Below are 11,166 nucleotides of genomic sequence, written 5' to 3'. Positions count from 1 at the left end.
ACCCTGGCCAAAATACAACCTCACTCCCTACCCATCCCATGGGATACAAAAGAGGTGGTACCAAAGCCCCAGATTCTTGACCCTCCAAAAATGGAACATGACCATAAACTGTAAGGGGTGGTGCTGGGGCATGCACTACAGGTATAATTGAGCATGCTAAAAAAAGAGCTGGGGGAAGGGTGGGGAGAAGAGGGGAAGAAGAGAAAACAAAACTCTACTGGTGTACAAAGCTATGGATATGCTTGCTTGCTTGACCCCAATAAACACTGCATTGCTTGCACTTCAGACTCTGGTCTTCTTTTTGTCTGCATGACAATAACCAAGGGAGGATGAGGGGAAGCCCTAACAGGGAGGATACTATTTTCATTCCACCCCAGCCTTAATTTGTGGACTTGGGTTTTAAAGAAACCCCATAACATTTACTCCATACACTTAAAAATAGTGTTTCCTTTTCCCTACTGCACAAATCTTTTAAAATTATTTTAATCTGTGTCTGTTTAGAACAGGCAGAAGCCTGCACACTTCTAAACTAATAGAGCATCCAAATTTAGAATTGTCTTTATTTATACAACCCCCCCATTATATACTTACCCACAGAATTGTTTAAGATCACATCTCCTCCATCTATAAAATTATACTTGGCATTCTTATTTACCCTTCTCATTCAAACATGCTCATAAGAGAACTCTCTTATAAAACACGAAGTTTAATGTTCGTGAATGTCAACAATGTAACAAAATTAATGCCAATGTACTGCTAGTAATAGATGTTCTGTATATGCTATTTAGCTAGATCTATGGAATTTTTAAATACAGCAGTACTGTAGTATGCTCTCTTTATTGGCAAGTCACTACCAATATCAGTGCAGTTGTGTCAAATAATGTAATTTCCATAAGTACAGGATGTGACAAAATTCCAATTGTTGGTAGAGTATATAAACCTTTCACTTTTTTTTTTTTTTAAACTGAACAGCTAATATAAGATCTGGACTGAAAACCAAATGCAGTGCATCACGGAAGCTGTATTCCACAGTAGTGTATCTTAAACTTAATTGTAGCTGATTGGAGAAAAAAAAAAAAAAGAAAAAAAATCTACGCATTCCCAAATGTCTAAACTGTCAAGATAACCAACTCTTCACAAAATTCTCCCTTCTTAAGGGATAGTCTATTGAGAGCAGAGTATTATCTATTATTTTATATTCCAACCAGTATTAAGTAGCGTTTGAACACAAAATAGAAGTGGTTGATTGAGGAATATAGTTCCAAAGCTGAACATTCATGGTGCACATAATCAGTTACTTGCACATATTCCTACTGGTGCTCGGTTGGGTTTAGCATATCTCATATTACAGAATGATCTATATTTTACACACACAGTATATGTTACTTGATAGTCCAAAAAAGAAAGAGAACTGTAAAAATGTTAAGACATTTTCATCTAAAGAAAAAAATAATTAGAAGTCTATTCCTTTTTCTCCCCAACCCCACCCAATTGATTAATCTTAAATCCCTGGACCAAAACAAAACCAAAACCAAAAAACCTCACATACTTTGAAAAACGATAGATGTTAAAAACTTTTTTCAAAGTACTTTTTAAGATTTGTTATACAAAAAAACAGCTGCTTTTTTAAAAAAAGTACTATCTATATTTTAACACGTAAAATTAAGGTGCAAGAATTTTAAACAAAAATGAACTAAAGAGCTTTATTGACACCACAGTACATTCAATAGTAATTTTAAGAACATTACAGCTGAAAGAGAATGGCATGTTTTATATTCTTATTAAGCACTACTGTTTCTGAAAAAATTGCAATACAAAGAAATCCTATTATTGAACTGAGCAGCATTTGGAAAAAAATACACCTATTTACAGTTTAAAAAAGGATTCTGGTTTCACCTACACAGCCACAATGTGCCTCTATAATGAGACAAGCCCTTAAAACTCATGGAATTTTTTAATGTCATATCACTGGTGCCACATCGTTCCTCAGCGTTTACGACGAGGAGGGGTGGTTGACCTGAAAAATAAAGGGAAAGGGAAAAAAGTTAATGGGGAAAGACACCCCCGCCCCAAAACCACACATACTTTAGGCTTAACAATTAGTAATTGTAAAAGACTTCCCAAAATTACTTTTGCCCAAGACAACAATTATAACGAATACCGAATTTTATTTTAAAAAATACTTTTATATGTTGTACACAGGAAGACGAATAGTAAAAAAAAATAATCAGACAAAATACTTAAAAAGTATACTACCTTGATCGTGACTTAGACTTGTGTTTGCGGCTTGCCTTCTTACCAGACCTTTGAGATTTCTCCATGGATCGTGACCGACTATGCTTTGATTTCTTAGCCTTCTTTTCTTTGCTGCTTCCTGGTGATTCAGAACTGCTCCTGACACTAGATTCAGAGTCTGAATGTCTTTTACTATCTTTGGTAGAACTTTTTTTGCTTTCCTGTCTAGAATCCTGTCTTAAAATTTTAGCAGACATTGAATTGCTGCGAGAGAGAGCTCTTTCACTATCTCTTTTTCTCTTTAACCTACTTTCATCATGATTGCCAGACTTACTGTCTTTTTCTTCTTTTCTTTGCTTCTCTTTTCTTTTCTCCTGGTCTCTCTCCCGTTCTCTGTTCTTCTTCCTATCTTTATCTATGCTCCTACTTCGTTCCTTTTTCCTCTCTTGATCTTTACCGTCACCCTTGTGTTTGTGCCTATTTCCACTAAGACTTCTATGCTGGTCATCACTTTTACGCCTATCTCGACTCCTGCTGCGACTAGCACGACTAGCTCGCCTATCCCTTGAGTGACTACTGCTTCTATGCTTCTCCCAACTTCTTTCCCGGGAAGGACTACGATTTTTTCGTCTCTCCCCCTTGTCCATGCTATTTCTACTAGACCTTCTCCTTTCTCTTATTTTTTCCCTACTTCTACTCCTCTCTCTCCTATTTCTATGAGAATAACTCCTACTTCTGCTGCGCCTAATTTTATGTGCTGGAGATCTACTGTGACTACGTCTCTTCTTCCTTTTAGGAGAGGAAGACCGTGAAGAACTGCGGCTACTACCTGAGCTTGTACTATATGATGTACTAGACACAGTACTGCTGCTACTACTGCTTCTACTGTTGCTGCTAGTGGTACCACTAGTAGAACTTCTTGATCTACTCCTTCCTGTTCTCTCTTTTTCTTTAACCTCTTTTTTGGGTTCTATATCTGGTGCAGTTTCACCTGGAGATCTTTTCTTTTCATTAAACACATCATCCTCTGTTTCCTTCGCTTCCTGTGGTGCTGAATTGCTATTTTGCTCTTTATTAATGAATTCATTCATCTCTTTTGCAATTTTTTCATTTTGTAGTTTTTCTTCTGGAAAAGCATAAGAAAGAAAAAAAACAGAAATAAATGCCAAATAATGTGGTACAGATACATGGCAAGAGAACAAATGTGCTGTCCTTCTTGGCTAAGGAACATGTTCCTAGACCACCTTAGTCATTTTTAGGAAACAATTCACTTGCCACCATCCTCACTACACCACCATCTTCAAGTTCCAAAAAAATCCCCCCACCCAGTGCTTAATACTGTTTAACATATAGGATTTAATTCACAAGCCTGTAATGACAGGGAGCTGCATTGGATGACCTAATTTTATGACACTATAATTTAGAAGTGATTTCTAAAACCTGCTTTCTGATTTATTTATTTTTTTAAGGCGAAACAGGCGATATTTTTAACAGTTTTGGATGCTATTTTTGTTTACATAACTCAATTTTGGCAAGTGATTAATTCATACTTTATGTTCGTATTTTAAACATATCTGAACTTGGTGCATATGAGTAAGAGAAACCATTCTGTTTCCATGACGACAAAATCACCTCAAAGCGATATGTACTGCAAGACATGTTAACTTCTCCATTCCACCCTGACAGACCACATCTCTAGAAAAGGATAGTGGAGACTCCATACTCACGCATTCAATCATTAGGTTCTTTGTTGAGACTAATTAGCAATGTTGTGGAGGGAGAGGGAGCATGATTCTAGAGGACATCTGTCCACTAGAACCAAGACTAAAGGCTTGTCTATACATGGAGTTGATCCTAAATAACTCCATGTATTGATATTATCTGGAATAAGACTGTTCACACATGGAGTTAATCAGGAACAACTCCATGTATAGACAAGCCTTCAGCATACCAGACTGCTGACAGATCACTACCAGTATGGACCAAAGTCAAACTGGTGACATGAAAGTAAAAAGGTTATATATCCCATTTCCAAGTTCCCCAAATCATCCAGACCTTCCATATATTTTATTTTAAAATAGCCCTTAAGCACAAAAAATAAATACTTATCATGAACTGTATAAGGTTTTTCAGTGCATTATACACATTTTAAACATATTAAAGGATTAAGATACCTTTAAGGGGTAAAAAGTAAATTTAGAATACTTTTTCCCCTTCAATATAATTTTTTTTTTAAATAGCAGAACAAGACACTGTTACATTAAATGAATACATCTCCAAAAATCTCAGCTATCCAGAAAATCTGTACGTGCTCACCTTTTACAATTCAATTATAATCAACTCTGATATACAGCACACACAGATGTGGAGTAACAAGATATGTTTGTTTCAGCTGCATGTTGAAGAGGTTAACGGTTGCCCCCCAAAATTCTACATAAAACTGAGTCGGCTGTACCTCACTGATCACAGATAAGGATTATAGTTGTGATCCAAAAATGCACTCAACCAGGGTAAAGCAGTTCTGTTGCAATAAAGCTTTTTTTGTCTATTTATGATAGGAAACATCAATTTACTGCTCTATCTGGTGATAACTTAGTCTGGCTAAATAGCTATGCACAACTCCATTGTTTGCTTGCTGTGACAGTTTAAATGGCAAAGTGAATACCTCAGAAGAGAAGTGTTTTCTAGCTAATGGGCTTGGGCCCATAGCTTTAATATTGCCTTTAAATGGGGAATATTACATGATGAGCAGAAGACTAAAGAAAAATAGTATTGTTTTCATGTAAATATCCTAATATAAATACAAATAAAAGCAGGGGAAGAGAAACTGAAAATTTAAAGAGGCAACATGGTTTCTAAACAGAAAGAGTTTAAAAGCCACACAAAACTTCGTTTGAGATACACAGATGCAATAAGTAAGTGTGTGTTCATGTAAGAACTGCCTTATGAAGAGACCATCTTTTACAGGGGTGGGAAAAAACCCAGGAGAATGAAGTGATCTGGAAGAGTTTTTGGATCATTTTCACTTCAAGCTTCACAAAAAAACCCACCTTCTTGAATATTCAGCAATGACAAAGGTTCTGTGTTTGCTCATGTTTAACTAGAAGTAATCGAGAAGGCCAGGAAATTATTACAAGGACCACCTTGAAAACAAATTTAAAATATCCTTTCAAAATTCCATAGTTTCAATATTTTTCCTCAGGGAGACCTCTTCTCCCTCATGTGACCACAATACAGATCACTTCCACATTCCTCTCCTTTGATATATGCACTTAATACACCTAAAGAGAGAGGAATGGAAACTAAATGTTGAGATATCACACCTCTTTATAAAGGAATGGCTGATCCAGGTCAGCTTCCAGGCCTTTAAACAAAAAGGAGAAAATGTCCAACTTCAATGCAACATGAAATAAATATGCCAGTGATACACTGTTTGAACTTTAACTTCCGTGCCACCATCAGATCCTGACTGAAGTAATGAATTGCCTACAGCCCCCTTGTTTTAAGCAAAATGATTGGTAAACATTATTCTCTGCCTACATCCAGTGGAGCCTCTCACCCATGCATGTACCAAGCACCACTGCTCTCCAGGCAGGAAACACAGAAGTAACTCCAGCAAACTGTCTTGTGCTGTAACCATCATGCATGAGGGGGGACTTAATATCCAAAGTGTTAGGAGAGGTAGGCCAGAGAGAGCTCTGATCAAGGCTATGTTCTCCGAAACTATAGTTGGAGTGACTGAATATGAAAACTGGAACCGACACCAAGTTATGAAGATACACATGTAAACATATCTAGTTGCATAATCTGAGATCCTGAAAGGAACACTTTAGCAGAGTATCTAACCTGGAAGTGTTTTCTGCAATGGGACAAGGAACTTTTGGCTGGTTTTGAGAACCCAAAGGAACTTCTTACTGTTTGAATGAATGAGTATGTGAATGCAGGCCTCTTGTAGAATTCCTTCCATTTGACTTGCTGAATCATGGACAATTGAGTCTCCGAACTTAGATTGGCACACAGAAAACAGAGTTCACTTTCTTCATATTTACAATAGAGTGGAACCCAACAGGTGCCTTAGGCTACAAAAAGCAGTGAATATCTCTCTACATCTGCTTTAAGAAATTGCATATCCTGGGTCTTACTTTCTTCAAGGATTGAGCAGTCACAAATCACTCCAAACCAACTTTCAGCAGTTTGAAAGAAGATAATCCCTCTGGCTGAGGACTGCTCAGCTTTCTCTCAGAGACCCAAGTTGCAGTATGATTTTCTTTGGGGGAAGAGGGGGAAAAACCCTAAGGCAAACAAGCAATATAAAAGTCTAACTATCCACAAAGAAGCATCCTATGCTAATCTAGCCCTAATGAAGTGACAAGAGAAAAATTCTAAAAGGCAGGGAAAGGGGGAAATCCCCAAAAAATCATAGCTTATCCAGCACCAAGTTTTCACCATCTAGTGAGAGACAGAACCAGACTGCCCCTTTGAAATGGGGAATGACATCACAAGAGTTAAAATATTTTTCATGTATTTAGAATGTATATACAAAATTCTTCATCTGCACAAGCTCTTTTCTTCATCCACTAGTAGGCTGACATATATCCACTGTGTAGCCTGACAAATAGGTTTGGAGAATGGTTCTCAACCTGAGAACACTTTGTAAATGTATACTATTTCAAAGATCCTTGTGCAATGCAGTCCTTGTAAAATTAATTCGCCTTATGAAGGGACAACGTAAGGCTTATGTCCCACTTTAAAGAACAGTGGAGAAAAGGCTTCATATGGTCCCTCTCCAGAGGGGTGAATTTTACCCTAAATCAGGGTTGATATGTTAAAGGAATTTACTTTTGAAAACTATCTGTAGAACCCTGAACATATACAAAATTTGTATCTGCATCTGATCTGCAAAAACAATTTGTGGATATCCGCAGATATAAATCGGATATCCATGGATTTGCAGGGCTCTATCTGTTGTGATTTGCTCTTTTAAAACTAAGAAAGTAAATAAATAGTCTATGAAGAACATATATAATGGATTTTACAAGCAGGAAAGAAAAAAAAAAGGACACAAAACCAGTTTTTGGCAAAGTATCTCAAACACATTTCTGAGCAAAACTTTAGAATTAAGGAACATCATTTTTATATAAGGCTCCATATATTTTAGCATATATATCTATCTATATCTATATATATCTCACTACCCCACACATATTCCACTAAGTTGTAAAATGTATGCATGTATATGTTTTTACAGCAGGAACACATTTAAGTGACTTACCTTCTAGCTGTTTTTCTAGTAATAGTTGCTGTTCTCTCTCTTTTCTCCAAAATGCTTCCTGTTTTTGCCTGATTCTGTGTCGTAGTTCCTCATCATCAGTATCAGATGATTCAGAGCCTCTGTCACTCCTCTCATCTTCACTGTCTCCTGATCCATAACCACCCAGTCCACCTGCGTGCATAAAGCCCAGTCTATCACGAGGAAAGATTAAGCCTTGTTCTTAATATTTCTGTGGGGCAAAGAGGAGAGTACATTGCCCTTCTTTCACTTTCTCTTCTCTGAAGAAGCCACTTATTCTTAGGGAAGTGCCAATGCTGGTTGACTGGAGTGTTCAAGGCCCCCATTTCTGTACTGATGCTTATTATCTGGGTTTACTCCTTCTGGAACAGCTTGTCTATTTCTCAGCAAGCAACCACTGTGATCATGGCACTTTTCTCATTGTATGGAAGGGCAAAAAAAGCTCCATATAGAGCCAGTAACAATGCCTTCCCATGTATCAGCAAGCGCACAGACAAAGCAGTGAAATGCCTGGGACCCTGTCCCTGAAGACATCTCTGCAATGACTTCGGCAACCTTCAGTTGTCCAGGGTTTAGAATTCCTGAATGCCATATCAACTTTTCTACTGTGGTTTAGAAAATACTGTACGTCAAAAGGTACAGAGATGGAATAAAAATGGGACTTCCCTCGCCCCCAAAAGAAAGATCTGAGTATATACACTGGACTGATACAAAGTAACCTTAAACATCTGAGACAGAGGCATTTTACTTTCTTTCCATTTGAGTTTCTCTTAATCTTTATTACAATTAGTTTAAAAACAGATGAATAATTGGGACAGAGAACATTTCACCTTATGTAAAGGAGTTCAACAAAGTTCGCAATATCGTGTAATCAGCACATGATCATTGACATTTTATTGTAGCACTGCTACTAGACTATGGTAAGATGACAACATTGGGAAAGAGCTTTTCCTATTACATCTCAGAACGCAATTCTACGTTTCACATCCTGCACATCTTCAGATTGATAATCGTGGACATGGGAGCTTTAGTAAGTGTGTAGTTTTTCAATGAAAGTATACATTTATTCTAAACATTTGAATAGGCTTTTTCTGCAAATCAGAGCTTTACATTTTTATCAGTTATATTGTCAACGGTTACCCACGGTTAATATAGGCTGGACCAAAACGGGACTAATGCATAAAAATAGTCATCTTCCTTCAAAAAGATTGTAGTTTGCTCCTGGAACAATTTAAAAACCATCCTATTAAGATTAGTTATTGAGTAAACTATCCAGCCAAAAAAAAGTAAGTGTACTTCTCATGTGTTTACCTAGTTTACAAACTTAGGCAAGATTCTGATACTCTACTCATATGATTAGTTCCTTACTCCACAAATTAACCCTCTGAAATCTGTGGGATAACTTATACAGTAAGGTTCTACCCAACATGAGTAAAGGTAGCAGAATGATCCTTAATTATTAGGGTAATTACAACCTAGTTTCAACACACAATTTCTGGAAATGCAACATAAAAGTGATCTCCCCATTAAGCCCCTCTCAAAAATAAGGAACATACTTACCGAGCCCAGTGAGGGAAGCCAGTGCACTGGACTGTGCCAGCTGTTTTGCAGGAGCTTTGTATCACATCAACAACAGGAACAACATGTTAACACAAATAGCCACGATTTCATAGTCATGAGATTCTATGGTATTGTTAAATCTACTACTATTGCTGTTTTTTGGAGGGAGAGAAGAAACATTAAAAACGTATCATCCATTTAAAACGAGTCCTAGATTTTCTCACCATGTAAAAGTTTCGCATTATAAATGTGAGTTAATAGTCACTTGCAAACCACAAATCTATATTCATAAATCCGTTTCCAAGTTACAGCATCTGCATATACATTTCAAATACCAGTATTTACATATTTAATTTTACTCAAAATTGTATAGAAAAAAAATCACCTGCTGTTATATATAGAGTGGCTTGTTAACAGTGCAAGAAAATGAGCTACTTGAGGATTCATATTTGTCTCTTTTCATTTCTGATCAACTAAAAGTTTGAGGTAAAATGATAGCATTAACAAATAGATATCTACACTGCAAAAGCCATTAACACAGAGATACCATCATAACTAAAGAAATGAATTATATGAAAGACATGGAATAACTGAAGTAACTCACAATACACTGCACAGGACAACAGTATATGATTACTGGATTTGAGCTCTAGCAAATCAGATGCATTAGATATTGATTGCTCTTGGGAACAGTTGCTATGGAGTAAAATGTTCTAAAAACATGCAAATATAGAATATTCACTGAACAAGCTAAAAAAGAAAAGCATACCTTTAGTTGCTTTACGATGTACGTCTTTGGCTACATAATAAATTTCTTCATTTGTGACATCTAAAAGAATCTCTGTCAGCAGCAGTTTTGTCAACATCATCTGAAGAAAATAATTTTAAACAACACTGGAAGCCAAGTATTTGGACCAAATTTTACACTTTGTTACATATATGCAACCCCACTGCTTTGCATGGGTGTAAAACCATATTTGGTTCCTTTTACTTATTTTTCTATACAAAAGATCAGTTAAAATTAGGACTCTGAAGTAGTTTGGAAATCAAGTCCAATTGAAAATATCCAAAGTCTATACTCTCACACTGACCTATAATCATAAGCATTTCACATACAGAAGCAGGGTAAAATAAAGTGCATGCATAAGACTTCACAGGTTTGTGGCCTTAAATACCAGGACTTCAGTTGTAGAGGGTTCAGAAAGAACCACAAAAACCTATACCAGTCACCTGAAATAGCCTTTTTATACATAGGAGATAGAGACCCTCCAATGAATACAAGGTCATACTGGGAAATAAGCTCCCATTTCTCATCGTGCACCACCACAAGATACTGCACTTCAAATAATTATAATTTTTGGATAGAAAAGTTGCTGCTAGTCCAAGACTTAATCTTGCTATTCTTAGGCTTTAAGAAACTGTATTTTTAGCAAAATGTAGATGATCGGGGAGTTGGAATGTTAGAATAAATTCCAAGGAAGAATGATAGAATTATTAGTGGATGAAGACCAGTAAGGTGGGCAAAAATGCATGATAAATAAGTATATTGTGTTTCTTTACATCTTATCAGATAGCTCTAGACTTCACATATATGGTATGGTACACACACATATGTAAGTATATTCTCTCCTATGTAGAAATGCTATCCATATGTTAAACTGGAGACACACACGACTCCATATATAATCCCAGTACATTATACAATCTATGTTATATATTTATTTAAAATGTCAGGCATAGAAAAGCACAACTACTCTTCTATGCTTAAAAACAGAAACATACGTATAGATGAACACCCTTTTGAGAGAACTATGCTATTTATACCATTTGATACTCCTTTTCTTCTTCTGTCATTTCTGGTTCACTTTGCTCTTCTTGAGGAGCAGGAGAGGGGCTCCTACTAACTTTTCCAACACTTGCAGCTTCTGTGTTTTCGATGTCGTCTTCTTCCTCATCACTGTCCTATAAGAAGACCATTGCATACTTTAGGACTAATTCATAATTAAAACAAGGCAGTTTCTATTTATGGTTCTCAACAGAAATTGAAACACAGCACTTCAGAATGAAGCAAAACAACCCTC

At 36.5% G+C, this 11,166-nt stretch overlaps 1 protein-coding gene across 1 annotated transcript in view; it reads right to left on the bottom strand.

Moving 5' to 3' along the window:
- Positions 1–1,676: 1,676 nt before the first annotated feature.
- The window catches only part of PNISR (PNN interacting serine and arginine rich protein), a 29,224-nt gene continuing 19,734 nt past the window's right edge, over positions 1,677–11,166 (bottom strand). Inside the window, exons 7-12 of the mRNA XM_039530839.1 lie at positions 10,910–11,047; positions 9,855–9,954; positions 9,086–9,139; positions 7,508–7,678; positions 2,257–3,361; positions 1,677–2,017 (exon numbers count right to left, since the gene is read on the bottom strand). Of these exons, the coding sequence (XP_039386773.1) occupies positions 1,987–2,017; positions 2,257–3,361; positions 7,508–7,678; positions 9,086–9,139; positions 9,855–9,954; positions 10,910–11,047 (1,599 nt within the window). The 3' untranslated portion in view covers positions 1,677–1,986. The remainder of the gene's footprint in view (positions 2,018–2,256; positions 3,362–7,507; positions 7,679–9,085; positions 9,140–9,854; positions 9,955–10,909; positions 11,048–11,166) is intronic.

The sequence above is a fragment of the Mauremys reevesii genome, linkage group 3 (assembly GCF_016161935.1).
Source record: "Mauremys reevesii isolate NIE-2019 linkage group 3, ASM1616193v1, whole genome shotgun sequence".
Classification (NCBI taxonomy): domain Eukaryota; kingdom Metazoa; phylum Chordata; order Testudines; family Geoemydidae; genus Mauremys; species Mauremys reevesii.
This window is presented reverse-complemented; position numbering and strand designations above follow the sequence as displayed.